At 38.9% G+C, this 22,436-nt stretch overlaps 1 protein-coding gene across 7 annotated transcripts in view; it reads left to right on the top strand.

Annotated features, from left to right (window-relative positions):
• EPB41L4A (erythrocyte membrane protein band 4.1 like 4A) overlaps positions 1-22,436 on the top strand; it is a 208,258-nt gene that overhangs the window by 68,026 nt on the left and 117,796 nt on the right. For all 7 annotated transcript variants that reach the window (XM_023748602.1, XM_023748722.1, XM_023748695.1 and 4 more), the window contains exon 3: positions 16,032-16,136. In XM_023748602.1, coding sequence (XP_023604370.1) covers positions 16,032-16,136 — 105 coding nt within the window. The remainder of the gene's footprint in view (positions 1-16,031; positions 16,137-22,436) is intronic.

Raw genomic sequence — 22,436 nt, forward strand, 5'->3', positions numbered from 1 at the left:
AGGCAGCTCACCTGAGGTTGCGGAGTGAGTCAGGAGCAGAGTTGGATGAAGCCCAGGTCCCTGACTCACCCTCAGCTGCCTCTGAACAGTGATCTCTGATGTTCTCCTGGCATGGAATAACCTCCCCACCACCTCTTTCCTTCCTTCCTTTTTTTTTTTTTTTCTGGATGTTTTTGAAATTATAAAATTTGAATTGCAAAAGTGAAACATGCTGTAATTCCTCATCACCCATTTAAATCATGATTCTGCTTTTGGGCATCACTTCAACTCAATGCACATTTATCCAATTTTAATTTCTAAGTTAGGATGGCTGTCATTTATTCAAGAAATCTTCTATTGATGGCCATGTGAACTGGGGGATTTTATTTTGCCAGCCTCAAATAATGCTTCAATAAACATCCTTGGCTGTATAGTGGGTGATTTTATTTCCATAAAATAGATTCCCTGAAGTGAGATAGCGAGTTCTAAGGGTATCTGTGATAGCTACTCTCTGATTACTTTTCAGAAAGATTGTTGAGCTCTTTTACCACTCACATTTATCATCATAAATGCTGTATTTGTTTTTATTCTTTCCATCTGTCGATCTAAGAATGTCCAGACCTGTAGAGAATTTTTATAAGAGTTTAGTTAAGCCTAACTGATGACATATGCTGGGGAGCAAGATCTCAGATGCTCTGGAGAATAACAGTTCTCCAGCTTCTTTTATGCATTTGCAATTAAAGAGGGAACGTAAGGAAGATTACATGGAGAAAGCAAGGTGAGGATTGGATTATAGGCCAGTTAACAAGATCATGTGCTCTCTTGAGGGTGGTTAAGGCTTATTTCAAAGGTGTGTTAGCCTAAGTGCACAGAAACAACAGACAGGGCTGCTTACAGCAAAATTAAAACTTTTACTAAAGATCTGTATGCCTGAGGCAGGACTGCCCACCTTGCTGTCCAGTTAGGAATTTATGATCGTATTACGCTGGAGGTTACTTTCCACAGAACTCCTATTTTCGTTCACACTTCTATTTTTTAAACTTATCATTTATTGTACTTTCTTGTTAACATTCATTCTTTTCCCTTCTTTTGCTACATGGTCAGATTTCTCATCAGTTCTCTACCCATCTCAAAACATGGGTGTTCTTTCCTTTTCTGTTCTATTAAACGTTACTTTCCCACTGGATACCGTCAGAGCAGCTATAAATAAAAATTCTGAATTAACACATAAAAATTTAATAATAAATATTCCCCCATCTTAGGCTTTATCTACAGAGGTAAGAATTTCTTGTTCTTGTTTATTATGGGGTGTGTTCTTTGGTATTATATGTCTGTTAATAAATATTTAAACTATAAGTTAGAAGTTCCTGGTCATATTATCTTCATCCTGTTACATTGGGCCTCCTTTTTCTCTCTTCTTTGTCTTCCATATCTTGAGATTTCTGTCTAGAGTGCATCTTTCAAGATGTCCTCTGATTGGGTTTATTGGTTGAACAGTTTCTTAGTCCTTGAATGTTCTAAAAGGTTGTTTTGAGGTTTTTTTGTCTTCCCTGACACGTGAAGGAATCTTGGTTGGGCTTCTTCTCTTGGTTGTCATTGTTGAACATTTGTTCTGTTTTCCAGTGTTGCAGTTGAGAAATCTGATGCTTAGCTGATTCTTTTTCCTCTGTAAGTCCTCTGTTCTATTTGTTTGAATACCTATATGATTTCCTCTTAATCTTTAAAGTCTCTGACTGCTGACTGCAGAATAACCTGTAGACGAAGCAAAGTCAAGTTTATTGCCTCCTGCAATAAGGAAGACCATGACATTGGCAGAGCGTTGCAGAGGAGGGAGGACAGAGATGGGGAATTTATGAGGTTTATTAGGGTCTGGTATGAGACAGGTTGTTCAGTGCAAGGACATGGAATTAGAGAAGGTTTTTGATGAAATAATTTAAGACTGGTGGGCTGAGTAAGGGAAATTTAATAAGGATTAGCCTAGCTGTCCATTGTTCAGATAAATGGGTTTTTGGAAAGTTCCTGAAACCAACAATAAAATTATCTGTGACTTCATCTTGCTGGATAAAAGCTTCCTGAAATAGTAAAGTCATATTAATGCGGACAGTTGAATAGTAAAGTCATGTTAATGCAATAGTAAGATGTGTGGTTGCAGATGATTTCCCGTCCCAGCTTAAATATTTTACAAGCCCAGGCATGTGTCTTTTTTATCTTAGTTAATGCTGCCTCAGCTTGCTGTGGGCACTTTCAGTCTAGAGAATTATCCCTTCTTTCAGCTCAGGGAGGTTTTCTTTTGTTTGTCTCCTCTTTCCCTTCTAATTATTTTTTCTCCATTCATTAGTGTTTCTCTTTCAGGAAAGCCTGTTTTCTGCATGTCCTGTCACCTCATTCTGTCTTCCATGTCTTTAATATTTGTACTTGGGATGTTTCTTTGATCTTTCAGTACATAGAATGGGTTTTTAGTAGTGACAATGCCCTTTTCCACTTTGTCTATTTTAATTTTTTAAAAAAATATATTTTATTGATTTTTTACAGAGAGGAAGGGAGAGAGATAGTTAGAAACATCGATGAGAGAGAAACATCGATCAGCTGCCTCCTGCACATCTCCTACTGGGGATGTGCCTGCAACCAAGGTACATGCCCTTGACCAGAATCAAACCTGGGACCCTTCAGTCCACAGGGCGATGCTCTATCCAGTGAGCCAAACCAGCTAGGGCTTCTTAGACTTTTTGTTCGGTTATTAATCTTGGTCTCCCTCATTCAAGACGTCTTACATACATGGGTTTTATTTTTTTTTATGAGTTTTAAAAATATATATATTTTTATTGATTTCAGAGAGGAAGGAAGGGGGAGAGAGAGATAGAAACATCAGTGATGAGGGAGAATCACTGATTGGCTGCCTCCTGCATGCCTCACATTGGGCATCTAGTCTGCAACCCAAAACCTGGGCAGGTGCCCTGACTGGGAATTGAACCCAGACCTCCTGGTTCATAGGTTGATGCTCAACCACTAAGCTATGCCAGTCGGGCTCTATGACTTTTAATGGGTGTCTCTTCCTCAGGCAGGCTAAGTGGACTCTTTTGGGCAGTGGGAAATCACCAAGGATAAAACGTGTGTGTTATAGTGGATGAGTATGAGCCATCAAACCGGGGACCCATCCATCAACTGAGTTACTGGGAGACTGCTTGGTCCTCAAGAGCACTTTACTTACCAGCACAGTGACCTATGAGGCCTGCTGGGACAGTAGAATTAGACACATCCAAATAGCAGCCACAGCATCTTCCCAAACCAATTAAGATTTCTGGCCAGGTAACTTCAAAGAGCTTTAAAATCTGTGGTTAACCCAGGTGGGCCCTTTTCCACACAGGAATTTTAAGAGCCTCTCCCTGGGAGTTTTGAGAAAACTCTGGCTGCAGCCACAGTCTGTAGCTCTCCTGAGACAGTGGAAAGACATTTCGGAGCCCAGGCTCTAGAGCCAGACAGCCTGGGCTTGAATCCTGGCTCTGCCATGTACTGTCTGTGTCCTCTTAGGAAAACTGCTTAGCCCATAGGTTCCAATGATCTTGTCTCTAAAGTGAGGAAAATAATAACCCCTATTTTCTTGCGTTGATATGAGGATTTATGGGAAGATGCAGTGCTCTTAGGACAGTGCCAGGTGCATGGCAAATGCTCAGTAAGGATTAGCTATTATTATTATCATCTCATAGGGCCAGGATTGAATTAGCATATGTAAAGTGCTGATATGTGCCAATAAATGTTAATATTGTTAATTTTATTATTTTACATAATTCTGACTTATGTGGCTTTGAAATATTATGACATAAAAATATTAAGGAAACCACACTTGATCTTTTAAATTTGGAATGTCCCCTAAGTTAATTTAATAAAAAAAATCCCATAAATTTTTGCCCTGGCTCGTGTTGCTCAGTGGTTAGAATGTTGGCCCTGGAACCAAAGGATCTCGGGTTTGATTCCTGGGCAAGGGCACATACCTGGGTTGCAGGTTTTATCCCCAGCCTAGTAGGGGCATGTGTAGGAGGCAACCAATCGATGTGTCTCTCTCACATTAATGTTTTTCTCTCTCTCTCTCCCCCTTTCTCCTTCCCTTCCACTCTCTAAAAAGAAAAAAAAAAATCAACGGAAAAAAATAATATTTGGGCGAGGATTACAAAAAACAAAATCACAATATCACAAATTTTAAAGTTGGGAAGGTGAGTGGCTTATAAACAGCAGTATAAACTCTTTTATACCCTGCACCACAGATGCTGTTAACATTTTACCACATAGGCTTTATCATTATTTTTTCTCTCCCTTACTAAAACATTTGTAAATTGAAAACATGAGGCTCATTACCTTTGAATGCATTAGTGCAGATTTCCTACAAACTAGGACCCCACTACATAATGTGATAGGGACCAACTACCAACATCAGGAATTAGATACAGTATGGCCATCTAATCCACATACCCCATTCACATTTTGCCAATTGTCCCAATATTGTTCTTTAGAGCAAATTAATCCAAGATTATTTGTAAAATTTTGTTCACATGTCCTTTAACTCTCCTTCAGTCTAGAACAGTTACTCAGTACTTTCTTGACCTTAACTGTTTTTGAAAAGATTAGGCCAGGTACTTTGCATAATGTCCTTAATTTGGGTTTGTTTTATGTTTCCTCTGTATTAAATTCAGGTTAAATACCTTTGGCATGGAAAAGATAGAAATGGAGTTGTATTTGTTTGTTGCATCATGTCAGGTGGCACATGATGGCAGTTTATTCCACTCCTGGTAAGCGCCCCGACTGGGGTCAAACCCGCAATCTGGGTATGTGCCCTGACCTGGAATCGAACTGGTGATCTTTCGATGCTTGGGACTACGCTCAACTAACTGAGTCACACCACCAGGGCTCACCCACTCATTTTAGCATTGCTGATATTTCTCACCTGAATCATTGATTGTTTTCTAATTCTGTCGTTCCTTCTAATTTTATTAGTTGGCATTTTGCTATAAGGAAGTGCTTTCTCTTCTTTTTTTATTCATTTACTAGAGGCCTGGTGCACGATATTCATGCATGGGTAGGGTCCCTAGGCCTGGCCAGCAATCAGGGCCTATTGGGGCCTTCCTTCCCCAGCTGCCAGCCGCCAGCCAGGGCCTTCCTTCGTTCCCCGATGCCTTCTGGTGGTCAGCGCACATCATAGCAAGTGATCTAACTCCCTGTCTCCCGGTTGAACTCCTGAAGGGACAATTTGCATATTAGGCTTAATTATATATAGGTATGTTTATATGCAAATGGACTCAAGGATTCCTCTCAGGGAATTGTAATCTGATATTTTCATTTGTTTTGATACTCAGATTGTTCTGGGTTTGACCAATAGGCATCCCTTCAAGCTTGAAGGAGCTGTTGTACAAGATTAAAAAATTCCTCTTCCCAATCCTGAAAAAAAAAATTGTAGTAAAATACGGGCTTGATCATGATAATATGATGAAACAACACAGGAGCCTGGGAACACGTGTCATGTCTTACCCACTAGTACCACCAACCGGGAAAAGACCCACTTGCATTAAAGGGGACTTTCTACTTAAGGAAACCTAATATTTATTATGTTAACAATGGAGACTCAGGAGCTCCAGATAAGCTGGTGCCAAGGTACCCAAGGATTAGCCGCCAGGTATGCCAGAGGCCAGGGTGGAAGCGAGGGCCACTGTGCAGGGAGATGAAAGGTGGGTATGAAATAGGTTTTCACTGGAACTTTTTGAGAATTTCCTAACGAATGTGTTTTACATATCTAATTGTAACGGAAGACAGAAGAAGCAATAGTGTCTTGGTACATGCTTTGTCTCTTCTTCATGGGGCTCTGCATTTCTAGACTAAGAACAGTTGGGTGTTACCATTAATCTTATTATCTAAGGTCATGTAGTTGTATTTAAAAAACTACCCAAAATTTAGTGGCTTGAAACATTCATTTTATTATGTTTCATGGTTTTAGATCAGGACAGTGAGAAGGCTTCACTGGGCAATATTTCTCCATGTGGCATTGACCGCAGACTTGTAGGTGTGGTTCAGGCAGTTGGGCTCATCTGGAGGGCCTAGGATGTCTTCATTCCCAAGCCTGGCATCTTGACAGGTGTCCGAAAGGTTGGGCTAGCTGAGCCCCACTTCTTCTTATGGAGTCTCAGGGTCTCCCTACATGGTCTCTGTAGCCGGGTGGTTAGACTTCTTTCATGACGGCTCAGGATTCCAAGACACTAACGACAAAGCAGTTTTAAAAGCTATTCTGGACCTGGCTTAGCAACACTTCTGTCAGAGAAAGCAGTCATAGGCCAGCCCAGACTTAAGGAGAAGGGAATTAGACCTCTTGATGGGAAGAGAGTCAAAAAGTTTGCAGCCATCAGTGCTGTACCACACCTTGAAAAAAATTATGAGTAGAAGATGAATGGATTTTTAAAACTTTGCCTTAAACCTTCCATATAAAATAGAATGTTTATTGTTTTCCCCCTGAATTTATTAAACATAATACATTTAGAGTTTTGAAATAAAGTCTTTTTATCATTAAGGTTAAAGTTCAAATAGTGTTTTTTTTGTTTTTTTTTAAAATATATTTTATTGATTTTTTACAGAGAGGAAGGGAGAGAGATAGAGAGTTAGAAACATCGATGAGAGAGAAACATCGACCAGCTGCCTCCTGCACATCTTCTACTGGGGATGTGCCCGCAACCCAGGTACATGCCCCTGACCGGAATCGAACTATTAAACATAATACATTTAGAGTTTTGAAATAAAGTCTTTTTATCATTAAGGTTAAAGTTCAAATAGTTTTACCAACACATGTTCTCCTGCTCTATAAGGGTCATGAGCTTTAAAGATAGAAGCATTTAAATGTCCTGAATAAAGCAAGATTATTAATAAATTCTCAATATTTCATTTTTCAGGATGCATAAACACTTTTATTTTTACTTTAAAAATTTAAAGAAAGGTTGTGGTTATGAAAATGTCCACTCACTTCATGTGAGATGTCAGTATGTGAATGAAGCCACCGTGGGTGCTCGAGCCCCTGTGAACCTCTCTAGCCAACATCAAATAGAGCAGATACTTAGTCATTTCTTCCAAGCCCTGCCCATATTGCAGTCATGAGCAAATTGTGGTTGTTGCTTTAAGCCACTAAGTTTTGAGGTGATTTGTTACATAGCAATAGATAGCAGAAACATTAGATAAAGTCTGAGAAAAGTTCATTAGTGTGATCAGACTTTTGAATATGAGAAATATAAGCAGCACCTTGAAAAATAAACACATTTTACTCTTTTTATGACTGAGGGCTTTTTAAAATATATATATATTGATTTCAGAGAGGAAGGGAGAGAGAGGTAGAAACATCAATGATGAGAGAGCATCATTGAACGGCTGCCTCCTTCACGCTCCATACTGGGGATCGAGCCCATAAGCCAGGCATGTGCCCTTGACCAGAATTGAACCCGGGACCCTTCAGTCCACAGGTTGACACTCTATCCACTGAGCCAAACCAGCTAGGGCTTGAGAGCTTTCTTTAAAAACTTCTCACCTAGCAGTGAAGGTAACTCTTAGTCCAAAAACCATCAGATGCTAGAAGTATTCACCAATGATACATCTGATAAAGGGTCAATACCCCAAATTTGTGAAGAACTCAGATAACACCAGAACAACAAACAACCCAGTTGAAAAGTGGGCAGATTTGAATAGACCAGTGATGGCGAACCTATGACACGCGTGTCAGAGGTGACACGCGAACTCATTTTTTTGGTTGATTTTTCTTTGTTAAATGGCATTTAAATATATAAAATAAATATCAAAAATATAAGTCTTTGTTTTACTATGGTTGCAGATATCAAAAAATTTCTATATGTGACACGGCACCAGAGTTAGGGTTTTTCAAAATGCTGACACGCTGAGCTCAAAAGGTTCGCCATCACTGGAATAGACACTTCTCCAAAGAGGACATACAGATGGCCAATAGACATATGAAAAGTTGCTCAACATCAGTAATTATCAGAGAATTGCTAATTAAAAGCACAATGAGGTACCACCTCACACCTGTCAGAATGGCTCTCATCAATAAATCAACAAACAAGTGTTGGTGAGGATTTGGAGAAAAGGGAATCCTTGTACTCTGTTGATGGGAATGCAGATTGGTACAGCCACTGTGAAAAGCAGTATGGTGTGACTGCAAACAGTTAAAAATGGAACAGTCTTATGACCCAGCGATTTTGCTTCTGGGAATATAACCGAAGAAACCCGAAACACTAATTCAAAAATATACACACTCCCATGTTCATTGCAGCATTATTAACAACTAGAGGCCCGTTGCACAAAGAAATTTGTGCAATAGGCCTTCCCTTCCCCTGGCTGCTGGCACCGGTTTTCCTCCGGCACCTGGGACCCAGGCCTTCACTCTAGCCGGAGCCTTCAGTCTGTGCGGCCCCGGATGGAGCCTTCAGTCTTCACTCCACCGCTTCGCCCCTACGTATGCAAATTAACCGCCATCTTTGTTGGGTTAATTTGCTTACTCTCCTGATTTGCTGGTGAGCGTAATGGAGGGATGGTTAATTTACATGTTTGTCTATTGTTAGGTAAGATAGCCAGGATATGGAAGCAACTCAAGTTCCCATGAAAAGATGAGTGGATAAAAAAGCTGTGGTACACATATACAATGGAATACTACTCAGCTGTAAAAAAGAATGAAATCTTACCTTTTGCGGCAGCACGAATGGACCTTTGCTCAGTGACTTATGTTCAGTGAAATAAGTCAGACATAGAAAGACAGCACCGTATGATTTCACTTACATGTGGAATCTAAAGAACAAAATAAAGGAACAAACAAAATACAAACAGACTCAGATACAGAGTGACAGTTGACAGAGGGGAGGAGTTTGGGGGCTGGGTGAAAAAAGTGAAGGCATTAAGAAGGACAAATTGGTACTTACAGAACAGTCACAGAGATGTAAATTGCAGCATAGGGAATATAGTCAATAATATTGTAATAACTTTGTATGAGGCCATGTGTGTACCTGAAATATCGGGGGCAAACCACTCTGTAAAGTACACGCTTGTTTAACCACCACTATGCTGTACATCTGAAACTAATACAGAGTAATATTGAATGTAAACTGTAATGGGGAAAAAACACACCCATCAGATGGTGGTTATCAATAGTTGGTCTGAGAAGCAATTACCATTGGTGCCTGAGAAATGTCTCCACGCCTCTACTTTACCTTATCCTGACGGGCCTGAGCTAAAAGAAATTCATGTGATTTATGTTTTCCCAGAGAACTTGGAATCTAATAGGTTAAACTGCTAAATAAAAATGTGGTGAATTTTAAAGGCATAACATTTAATACTTTTTTGAAGGGTTCATTCCTCCTTTGTGAAGAAGTTAACTTTGTGAAGGTGTTTGTCCTGAATGTAATAGTTATTCTGTGCAGCTGGTAAAAACCTGCCTTTCTGGTTTGTAGTGTCGTGTTAATCAGCAAAGGTGTTATTACTCATTTGAAGAAGAATTCTTTGTTCTGGTTGAAAGTCTCACTGATGGTATTTTCTAATAAGCTTGTCCTACTTGGGAGTCTTTCTCTAAGATTATAAGCCTCTTGCATTTCTGTTTTTTCCAGAATGTTGCTAGTATGTCAGTAATAAAAGTAACCTATCTCTATTGGCTGAGATTTAAGTGGCACATAATTCACAATCCAAAAATATGTCACAGGCATGTATTTACTCTCATTTGAAAAGTAAATTAATACAGTGTAACATTTAAGTGAAGTTTTTCTGAATGGAGTTATAAAATAAAAAGTCAGTTGCTTTCTTTTATTTTCTTCTTAACTGTTTCATATCTAATCTCTTTTATTTTCCTGATGATGAAAAACCAAATTCCTGTCACATTTATTTCGTTACATAAAGAAAACTGTATATGTCTATAAGATTTACATATAAAAATTTAATTTTGGGCCCCTTTATTTTTTGATATCTTATAAATTTCAAATATAAGCTACTTATTCTTAGACTACCTTTAGAGTCTGAGTCTGTTGGAATTATGTGACACTGAAACAATTAAAAGTAAACTTAAATAGCTGTAAATCAAATAAATACCGAGGTCAAGATAACTGAATCTACTCAGCTTTCTCTTTGCTTTCGTAGGTCTGATTGGCCAAGAAAAATGGACATCTTTATAAAGAGGCAGGAAGAGAGGTTTAGTTCATAGGCCACCATGTTTCCAGTATTGCGTCTCTCTTCCTTGTTTGTTGGCCCTTCACATTAATTCAGTGAACTTTTAGGCAGTTCTTACTGTGTGTAAATTATTGGACTGGCTGGAAAGAAAGTGGTATATAGCTCAATACTTGCTTTCAAAATGTCTAAATATTTGAAAAGTTAAGAGAAATAGAAAATAGCTTTGCCCTGGACGGTGTGGCTCAATGGATAGAGCGCCAGTCCGAGTACCAAAGGGTCCAGGGTTTGATTCCTGGTCAAGGGCATGTACCTTGGTTGCAGGTTTGATCCGTGGCCCTGGTCAGGGCATGTGCAGAGGACACCCAATCGATGTCTCTCTCTCACATCTATGTTTCTCTCTCTCATCCCTCCCTCCCTCTCTTCCATTCTCTCTATAAATCAATGGGGAAAAAAATATCCTTGGGTGAGGATTAACCAAAAAAAGAAAATGGCTTTAATAAAGACAGACTAGTGTAAGTCTTGGAGATAAGCAAAAATGAGACACTTTGTAGGTTCAATGAAGGCAGAGGTCATAGTGAGGTTGAGGGGATAAGGTCAGGCTTTATGGAGAAAGTGACAATCAGAACTGGGTCTGGAAGGGTAGGTGTGGTTTTGACGATGACAGAGAGGAAGGAAGATATTCCAGATAAAGAGAACAGTAGAGACAAGCCAAGACCCAGGGCGGCCTCATGAATTCCTTTCCTGATATTTGCATTATCGCTCCACTCTCACGTCTCATTAGTGGAGGTCCATTATGTGTTGAAGACAGTTTTAAAATTCTTCCTTCAGAAAATCCTTGGGCATGTTACTAAGTGCTCTGGTTACAGTTACGTTTTATCTTGTAGCATCTTAGAAATTCCTCATTTGGGTAGAATTTCTCTTAGAAATGGTCAGAAAGACCTGGAATAGTACTAAATACAATCATATTCATGTCTTCCTTTTGCCAAGCACTGAAAGAAGTAAAGTTAAGAGACAAGTTTTCCTTAAACTTGAAATGACAGTAGCCATCTGACTTTGAAATGAAGCCTGGGCCTCAGCATTTAAGGGATGGGGCTCGTAGCCTCCACATGGTATTTGATGGTCTGTATGTAATAGTGAGGTTTGCTGCTCAAAGGGCTCAGGAAGAATTTAGACTAAAAAATCTTAGAATAACTTTTTTGGGGGGGGTAATGGGGAGTGTGAATTGTTTCTATGTAAACACAGTCAACAAATTGACGGCTCAACACCATAATCCCATTTAGTCTCTGTGCAAATTTCACTTACTTAACAAACCTCTTAGTGCATGAACCTGATCCACAAAACAACTACCTCCATGAGCCAAAAAAGGTAATGACTAGTTTCCACTTGGCATACTTTCGCTTTTTAAAAATATTTTTACGCAAATAAAACGTGCTTGCTAACTAGTCAGATGTACAAAAAAAGCTTCTGATGAAAACTAACTCCTTCCCTGTCTCACTTTCTAGAAGTTTCTTAGAAGTTGTAGTCACTCTGGCCCCAGGGATCCTTTAGGGTTCTGATGGGCCAATCAATGCTTCCACCATAGATGTTCTTTATATTACCTTCTGGGAGCACTGTGCTCTCCTCTCGCCTTTTTATTAGTATACTTCTTTCATCTTCTAGAGGTTAATCATTTGCTGGCATTAACAGGTAATCAATAAATATTTGAGCGAATGAAGTCTTCTTTTATAATATCCTTGATGGTACTTACTTGTTCTTTTCTAGTAATAAATCCCAAAACTTACCCAGGATATTTCTAGTCTGTTCTTTGGCCCTTATGTCAGTTCTCTATTGGTTCTTAATTTTTTTATTCAATTATGATTTCTTTTTAACCTGAAGACTTTCAACTCGAACTGCCAAAGATAGCCCAGAGGTAGTTTCTATGAGGAATTCACATGAAGAATGAAATTGTTCATTGTTCTGTAGCAGCAGAAAGCATGATAATGAAATTCAAACAGGGAATTCCAATAGGGGTCAGTTAGGGCAGGCTGGCAACAATGACTAGTTTCCACTTGGCATACTTTCGCTTTTTAAAAATATTTTTACGCAAATAAAACGTGCTTGCTAACTAGTCAGATGTACAAAAAAAGCTTCTGATGAAAACTAACTCCTTCCCTGTCTCACTTTCTAGAAGTTTCTTAGAAGTTGTAGTCACTCTGGCTCCAGGGTTCCTTTAGGGTTCTGATGGGCCAATCAATGCTTCCACCATAGATGTTCTTTATATTACCGGTAATATAGACAGCTGTACAGGGCATCATGAGACACCATGTTTTCTCATAGGTCAGCTCTGGAGTCATTGCATAACACTGCATGCTTTCCTTGTGGTTTCTCTGTACAGGATAACAAATATGTTGAAGGGTGATATTTGTAAAGAATTTTCAGCCCCAGATTCTATATAAATGCAAAACTGTTGCAGAGTATCAACAGACTATGTTCTGGTATTTTTGGAATGATAATTTGGAAAATGGTGATTTCTCCTATGCATGACATTTTTGCAATTTCTATATACTTTCCAAACTACTAAACTGGTTTTTCAAGCTTGCTTTTCTGTATGTTCTTCATGAGTAGAGTATTATATCTTTTTTATACTTTACAAATAGACTGTATGTATGAAAAAGCTAACATTTTTTGTGGAAATAGAAGCATAAAATATTTTTCATAAAGACAACCTTGGTGTGTGTGTGTGTGTGTGTGTGTGTGTATGTATGTATGTGTATATATATATATATATATATATATATAAATTGATTTATATAAGTTGATTTATAAATTTATATGTAAATTATAATATAACATATAACTTATATATAATACAAAATACATATAACATTTTTATATATAATTATAGCACTGAAATGGGACAGATTTAAATATATGTGTGTGTGTATATATATATATATAATTTTTAAATCTGTCCCTATTATATGTTAAAGGATAATTCATTCTCCTTTTGTTTATGAAGCATTCCTTTACCCACTTGGGATAGGAGAAGTAGGTCAGAGTGGCTCTACCTATTCTAGTTACTCTGTCTGTCCCTGTCTGTGCCTGACCTGGAGAAAGAACCCAAGGAGATTAGATCAAGATGGAACACTAGCCTCATACGCCAGCCTTCCAGAAATATTTTGAAGTAACAGGAAAGATATGTGTGCATTTTCCACAGCAGAGCCTGGAAAATAAGAAAGGCTGATCTCAGCCGGCCAAAAACTATTAAAACATTTTTTGAGGCAAAGAGCAAATGTGAAACAACTGAAGTTGAAAACCATACTCCAAAACATGGGCAGAACAATGGAAGGAAGAAGTGATGGATTAAAGATTGCTCCAAATTTAGTGGCTGTGGATATACTGGGATTAGGCGGAGACCCAAGCAACCATCCAGGTGATCTTATAGAACTGCAAGATGCCCAGTGTCTTTCCAGTAAATTCAGAGTCAACTTTTATTGTTTGCAACCAAGAATTCTGCTTGATGCACTCACATTGCTATGGTAAACTGTATTCATGATGATATTTATAGTATACCTTTTAAATTTCCTATACTCTTACTCAGGATTTTTACTTGGGACCCTAGCTTGGTTCTTGGGCCCAAACCTATAAAGTCACTGCTCTCACAGGGCAAGGGAAAGGAGGCTGGTGGATTGCCTGCCTATTTCTGTTTACTGCTTCAAAAATGCTGGGAAACTGGCTCAGGAATTGGTGGGGGCCACTTTATAAATTCTGCCTGCCACAGAGTCCAAGTAGAATTTTATAAGACCTACATGAAAAAAAAGCATAAACCTTCCTTGAAGGATATAAAAGAAAACCATATAAGATATCATCCCCTCCCCCCAATTCTGTCAATTAAATTTTATTCATCAGATTCCCAACAGAATTGTTCATTAAATTGGCAAGCTGGTTCTAAACTTCCTCTAGTAGAGAAAAATGCCTAAGAATTGGCAAAGATAATTTTGAAAAAAGAATCAACAAATTAAACTAAACTCATTACAATCGTAGAGGATTGGTCCAGGAATAATTCATGGAATTGAATGAGGGTTCATTTAGTAGATGATAAAGTTGTTTCAAATCCAAAGAAATGATGGCCTTCCTGGTGAAAGATGGTGCAGTTGTCTATCCATTTTGAGACAAATTTAGGCCCTTATCACAAGTACAAAAATAACTTCCAGACAGAGTGAAGAGCTAAATATACTAAGTAAAATTGTATTAGAAGCACTTAGTAGAATTTGCTCATTAAATTTGGGTTAGAGAATGCCTAACCCAAATGCTAGGAAATGCAATTGATTAGTAAGCACATATATGATAGAGCAATTACCCTCTCTCCCTTTTTGCTCAATCAAATTGGAAAAATTTTGTTCAATCCAAATGTTGGCAAGGGTGTGGGAAAACACACTCTCATTGAATGAATTGTAATGGTCTTTTTGGCAGTGCCCATTGTAATTTTAAGTATGCATATCCTTCAAATGAGTAATTTCCAGATTTTTACCCTAGCTGAAGGCATAGGTACATGAGCACAAAGACATGTTTATTAGCTGTAGCATTATTATTATGCCAACAACCTAAAGATCCATCATGGAAGTGCTTTTTGTTTATAAATCTAATGGGTTTTGAAAAGGGACCAGTTAAGTTTATCCAACATAAGTAAGAGGAAAACAAAATACCTATGGGATTTGACATAAGAATCATTTTCTCCCAGTGTGTGCTTTTATCACCTATTTTATTATACATTTAATCAAAACATTTCCCTTATGTTAGAAATTCATTTTCTAAAAGCAGTGCAATATTGAGTGCTCACCCTACGGGAGTGAGCATGCAACCTGAAGTCTCTGAGGGAAAATGCAACTGAACAGAGCCCTACTTCATTAACACAATATGTGACTTCTTGGGGCTTTTTTCTTTCTTTCTTTTTACTATCCTGTTATATCTGCCAGTGATGGGGCAAAAGAAAGGAACCATCTATATCTGTATGTGTACCATCGAAATGGATTATTGTCAAGATTAATGTGGGATGTGGAATAGTGCTTGCTGATTAAATGTTTATCTCTTATGTGTGAATAATTGGTATTTAATCTATTCAGCGGTCGCCAACCGGTGGTCCTCGGACCACTGGTGGTCCATGAGGTCAAAAAGGTTGATGACCGCTGTTAAATCAGATGATAAGAATCTTAAAGAATCTGTGTACGTATGTAGTGGGAGAGGGAGAAGAGAGATTAGATTTTTAGGTAGGTGTCAGCATTTACAAAGCAGCCAAGGGGAATGTTTCCTTTGTTTTTGCTTTTATGAAAGAGATACTGTAAGATATTTTCACTAGGGCCTTTCAGAACATTAACTTTGATGTCTTTATGGCTTTATTAATTGAGGGGTGAAAATAAAAGCTTTGGCTATTGTTATTTAAATTTTACTAGTATATATCTTCTGTATTGGTTGTGAGAGTAACAGTGTAGGTGAAAATTGCTTTTTAAAGTGAAAGAGTTGTGGGATTTTAACCAAAATAAGTGTGTTTTTTAATGAATTTATTAGATGCTCTTTATATAAATGATTCTTTATTAAAAGAATTTTGTCCTGAAGATAATTTACAATACCATAAGAAAATATGTTTATATTAATTTAAAACCCACTACAATTTTAAGATTGTTTTCCAAGGCAATTTCTGTCATACACATTACTTAAAAACTCCTTTTTTTTTCCTTTGTAACTAAGGCAAAACTTATAGAGGGAACTGTGGGTTAATAAAATTGTTCCTGCTGTGAGCGAAGCTAATAAAAGATGAGGACTGACTGTATCCCACTGAGAATAACAAAACACCTTGTTAAATATAAAAATAAAACTGTGAATTATTTTTGCAGAAGTCAACAAGAGGTTCCGTTGTCCTTGACCACGTATTCCGTCACATAAACCTCGTGGAGATTGATTATTTTGGGCTGCGTTACTGTGACAGAAGCCATCAGACAGTGAGTACAATGACTTCGTATTAAATGTTTCTGGTTATAACTTTCACTCTATCTCTGGCCTTTCCTGTGTGGTTTTAGGTAGTTAGGTTCCTTGTAAATGAAAATGACTTTGAAAACCTTAAACATGTTTTCCCTGGCTAATTTCTTTGCATTTCTCCCTAAAAGTCTGTAGAGTTGCAGGATTCACAACTCATATGATAGCCCTCCTCTTTACAGATGCTTACCTGGTTTCCACTTTTGCAACCATATCAAGAGTACTTTTCAGCCCTAGCTGGTTTGGTTCAGTGGATAGAGCATCAGCCTGAGGACTGAAGGGTCCCTGGTTCGATTCCCGTCAAGGGCACATGCCCAGGTTGCAGGCTCGGTCCCCAGTAGGGGGTGTGCAGGAGGCAGCCGATCAATGATTCTCTCATCATTGATGTTTCTCTCTCTCCTCCCTTCCTCTCTGAAATGAATAAAAATATATATTTTTTTAAAAAAAGTACTTTTCATTTGTGCTGTTAAGGACTAAATAAACCAGTGAATGTGTTAGGAGGCAACTGGCTGGTCTATTGAAGTGACAAATATTATTGCCTTTTAAGAAAGCGAATGGTTAAAGAGAAGAAATATATACAGTGTAAAAAGGTGACTAAGTTTCAGGAGTTGGACGAGCAATTATAAAGTAAGTAAGGGTGTTCATTCATGAGCTTGATGGATTACGAGTAATAAAAGTAACCAAGCTTTTGGTGTCTGATGCCAATTGTTCACAAGGATTTAATTCAGAACGTCTTCCTGGCTGTTGGATGATGGTTATATTACCAGAAAGGGGACCTGGCCCTGAGTGGGTCTGCCTAGGGCCGGCCGGTAGTGTGTGGGTTCTTGACTTTGTGCAGGAGAAATTTCATAGCACAAATCCAGGTGAATTTTAGAAGATGGGTATTAAAGCTGGGGACAGTGAAACAAGGAAGGCCTGGGGAAATGAGTCTACGCTGGGCTGCTTTGGCTCAGTAAGAAGTCAGAGAAAAGGGGGCTTTGGGGCAGGTTCAGGAGGTTTGCCTGGGGTGAACTGCCACTGCCTGCTGCTGCCCTGGTTGTAAGCCTGTGGGGTCCCTAAGCATTTAGGAAATGCATGCCTGTGGGGAAAGATGGGAGGGGAGGGAAGAGACTGGGGTGTGCTCCTGGGAGAAAGAGTTTGGCAGTGCCCGTTGTAATTTTAAGTATGCATATCCTTCAAATGAGTAATTTCCAGATTTTTACCCTAGCTGAAGCCATAGGTACATGAGCACAAAGACATGTTTATTAGATGTAGCATTGTTATTAGGCCAACAACCTTCACTTTGAGGGGTTTTAAAGGCTGGGCATTTAGGGGAAGTTTTAGGGGAGGATCTCAATAGAATATTCATCAGCTTTATGCTGATGTACCAGAATAAGGTTTATTCTCTTAACTTCATCTTGGGTGTGGTTGGCAAATGGCACTAACTGGATTTCTGCTGTCTCCCTGAGTACGGCGATTTAAACTATTTACCCTCTAGTTGGGGAGAAGGGCAAACCATTTACTCCCAAGTGTCCCTGGGTTAGGAAAGAAAGGATTTACTAGGTGGCTCCAAACTGTTGTTTCTTTCTTTAAAAAAAAAATTGTTGATTTCAGAGAGGAAGAGAGAGATGGAAACGTCAATGATGAGAGAGAATCATTGATTGGCTGCCTCCTGCATGCCTCCTACAGGGACTAAGCCCAAAACCCAGGCATGGCCCTGAAAGGGAATCGAACCGTGACCTCCTGGTTCATGGGTCAGCGCTCAACTCAACCACTGTTAACTATCTGCCTCAATTTCTCTATTCCACTTGTTCTGGCTTACTGGCCTGTCTCAGAGAGTTACGGAAACTCACCGCATTGGTTAGTATTGATTCTATATGGTTATAAGGCTCAGAAGCTGTTAAACAGAGGAGAGACTTTGGAGGTCATGATTTAGAGGTACACAAGGATATTTATTGGTGACTTTTGTTTTAGTCTAAGAAAGATCTGAACCTCAGATAGACACAGTCTTATGCAAAATGCTTATGCTCACCTTAAAAATACCCCCATTTGACTTACCTTTTATTTTTCATGCTGCTTACCTCCTGTTTGAATAAAGTTTTCCTCTTCTTCCTTCATCAGTTCTTGCAGCCTCCACTTGGTCATCTGGGGTCTATTCAGTGAGGAACACACTTGCTGGGTGGTGTTTCCCTCCCAGGTCCCAGGAATGTGCTAGGGTGAGAGGAGGCAGGCAAATGGAATGTTATTGATGGTGATAAGTTGTGATCTTTTTTTGAGCTGGTTCCATAACTTGTTCTGTTTCATACGGGTGTTTCACAAGATAGGAATAAAAAATTGGGTGTGTTGGTTAGCTTTCCACAGAAAGGAATGGCTTTCTAAAGGCAAGCGGTCATGAATGCATACTTTAAAGAAAGGGAATGGCATATTCAGAGTTCACTGAATTCTGTCCCATACAGGCGATACATCAATGTAGCAGAACTATAAATCTATACTGAAAGATTAGATTGAAAGCCATAGAAGATATCTTGCATGACATTCATATTTTTGAAATAACATTTTTCCTAGCAGAAAAATAAAGTACAGTTTTCTGATCTTATCTCATAAGTCAGACCTTGCCTGGAAAAACTGTCTTGCTAAAATTATGTAGACCTTATCTGTCTTTTCTCCCTCCCCCCACCCTTTCCAAAGGGGAGAAAAATGTGAAAAGCTAGAGAATTTCAAACAATGGCCTGTATCACTACAAAATGAACGAGCAGTTGGTATTGATAGTTTAAAGTTTTCCAGGGCTTTTATTAAAACCAAAAAAAAAAGTTGTTTTTTTTCTTACTTTTACTCCTGAATTTTGTCATTTGTGATAGTGTTTGTAATACATGTTTTAGGAGAAAACAAATTACACAATTAGAGAGGGAATGCTTGTAAGTAATTTTTTTGATCAGGTGTGTATCACATGGAAAAATGATTTTTTACCTCCTGAAATTTTTTCCGGTGAACTCAGATGAAACAGAGGTGATCTGTGAACATGCATACTCTTTGCACGTTCAATGTCTGGTTGTCTGATGTTCCTTTCAGTTGTGGGAAGGCGTGAGAATAAGGCCTTTCCTCCCGGTAACCTTTCATCAGAGCACACAGCTCTGGAGGCCTGAGTGCGTGCAGGTGGGAACACACGAATCCATTCCCAGCTCACTTCTCACGGGGACTGAGACAGAACTTAAGGATTTCTCTGAGGAAAAGCTCAGGCAGGCTTTCCACTCTGGAATGGCAACCACCCAAGGCCCAACTTTAAGTTTCTAGGGAAGTTGGTGATAAACTCAAATTCATATTTCCTTGTCTTCTCTCTATATGAGTAGGAGCAGCCCTGCATAACCCATAGTTACTTAATGTACTAGTAAATATCCCATAGTTACTTATGGTAAATAGGAATTTAAAGAATACCCTATGTTGCAATGCACAGGACATAGTAAAAAAATTGGCCTTAAAACTAGAGTAATGAATTTCATAAATTCATAGTGTCCATTCGAATGGGTTTTGTATATTGCTCTGCTCTTTTTCAGCACCCAGAAGTTTATTTTTAATGGGGAATGCCTGTGTAACAATCTATAATATAATTAAGATCTACATAGAGAAGACTTTGAGGCTCTTAGAAGTACCACTTAGGTCGACTCTTGAGGTAAATAAAAAGAGAAAGTGGGAGAAGAGGCTCTGGGGATAAAAGGGAATAGAGCCCTAGCGGGTTTGGCTCAGTGGATAGAGCGTAGGCTAGTAGACTGAAGGGTCCCGGGTTCAGTTCCGATCAAGGGTGCATGTGGGAGGCAACCAATCAATGTGTCTCTGGTGTTTCTCTCTGTCTCTCCCCCTCCCTTTCACTTTCTCTAAAAATCAGTGGAAGAAATATCCTCGGGTGAGGATTAACAAACAAACAAACAAAAGATAACAAGGGAAGAAGAGATGACTCACTTGCAGTGAAAAGCCCTAGGCTCTCTCTTCCATTAGCAAAGGATCATGCCTGGGGCTATGCCCCAAACACTGGTGGGGGTAGGAAGGGAGGGTGGGACTGGGGAACCTGCAGCGCTGCTAGTCAGACAGTTATGGCCAAAATGTAAGCAAGTGAGCTGGACTGGCAGTGGCTGAAGGGTCAGGGAGGGCTTTATGGCCACGTTGGAGATTTAGTGCGTATTGCCTGAGAAGATAGGCAGCTATCCTAGAGAACTGGAGAGCAATATGCCTGATGACAGATGGACAGATGTCTGTCTCTAGGACAGATGGACCAAGCATGGCAGGGAACTTGTCTGCCCTGGAGGATCTAGACCAGGGGTGGGCAACCTTTTTGTGAGTGCATGCCCAAACCAGCAAAATCTCTGACTCAAAATTCTTCTGTGTGCCAACCCTAATTTTTTGAGAACGTGTTACGCCTACTTGATATCTCTTAAGGTGTACGTATGTGAAGAACCTTGAAGAAATGATAAAATTCATTCGAGTGACAAAAACACAGTATATGATGATGAAAAATACATTTATTTTTTAATGTATACATGTACACTGATAGTCCGACAGAAAACTTTATGACTCCGTTTGATATTATCAGTGGGACTTTTGCTGCTGCATCACTGATGACAGAGATTTTACATCAGGTTTATATTTTGTGACCTTCAGAGATATGCACGAGCTACTACTTTCATCCGTCAGGCTACTCCTATTATGAGACTTAACAAAATTCATCACTGAGAACAAAGATTCACAAGCGTATGTGGATGAAAACATGGAGAGTAACGCTGTTGCAAAGTTTTTTAAACAGAAAAAATTTTCTGGAATGGCATTCCAAGTCTTCAATAGTTCGTTTTCGACACTTCTCTCTGGTACTCCTGTCTCTAATCGCTTTTCAATGTTTTCCAAGTCAACTCTAAGGTCAATAAATTTCTGCTTCCAAATTGAGCTACTCTGAAATTCAGTCAACTGCATTTCAAAGTCAGCCATGTCTATGGTCTTTAAGATAACTTGTTATGTAAAATTATTTATTTATCTAAGATGCACCTACACTGAATTTATCTGAAAAATAAAAAAGTTGATATTAAGAAAAAAATTGTAAATGGAAGATTATAAGAGAGGGTTTCGTGTACCAGCAAGTTACTGGTGTGCCATGTTTGGCACGTGTGCCAGGGGTTGCCCACCCCTGATCTAGACCATTCATCATCATTACCCGTCATCATCATTGTCATCAATGCACTAGGCACTATTGAATATTTTCCATATGTTGTCATGGCATGCTCAGAACACCTGTACAAGTTTGATTTTATTATTCTACCATTAGAGATAAGGAAACGGAAGCTAAAAAGGTGAAGCAACTTCCCCCAGGTCACATAATCATCAAGTATTAGGACCAGATTTGAAATTCAAGTCTTGATGTTTCCAAGACTTTGCCACCACTATAATAGCCTGACCAGAATGCATGTAAGATAAAAAGGCTCTGCATACTTAGGATACTAAGGAATGGTCTCTTTCTGGGCAATTTACGTATTAATGTGTGTTGAGAGGAGTTAAATGGTGGTTTACAATAAGCTAACTTCTCAGGTTGACCATGTGGCAAGAGTAGTTTATTTTGTCCTTAGTGCATGGGCTCATGGTTCCTTTACCAATTAGTTAATGAATGCCTAATATGTGCAGAACGTGTACTAGAGCCTCTCTGTTTTTCACGTAATCTCAGGAATTCTAGGGAAAGGCCAATTACTGCCTAAAATATTAAATGGAAAAATATGAATTTTATTAAATTATAACTGGGAAGTTCATGTAGCAGATGCATTGATTTAGGTGTTACCTATGTGCAAAGAGAAACAGACAGATATAAACCTTGTTAAGGCAAACTTCTCTCTAAGGAGTACAGCTGACTTGATTTACTAGTAGAACATCCTGGGTACCATAATTTCTTAACTTCACTTCTCAGGTAGGGTCTGTAAAAGGATCTCAAGAAAATAAAAGGAGTTCTTCATGAAGACACATTTATTGAGACCGAATCAACACCGAGCTGCATGTGTTAACCCCAGCTTTCTTTTATAAAGCAATCTCTTCAAGATGCACCATGAAGTTCACATACTTGCAGTTCCTTTTCCTATAGACAAACGTGAAAGCATTTAGCCTGGGCATTGAGCCTACTTTCTGTTCTGCGCTGGCCTCTGTCATCAGGTTCTTTCTTTATCCAGCTGGTCTGAGTGGGGGATGTGGCTCTGTTATATCAGGGCCTTGGTTTGACACAGAGAAAATTTCCAGCCTCGATTTAAGGTGGATGTGAGGCAGTC

The sequence above is a fragment of the Myotis lucifugus genome, unplaced genomic scaffold, assembly GCF_000147115.1.
Source record: "Myotis lucifugus unplaced genomic scaffold, Myoluc2.0 scaffold_0, whole genome shotgun sequence".
Classification (NCBI taxonomy): domain Eukaryota; kingdom Metazoa; phylum Chordata; class Mammalia; order Chiroptera; family Vespertilionidae; genus Myotis; species Myotis lucifugus.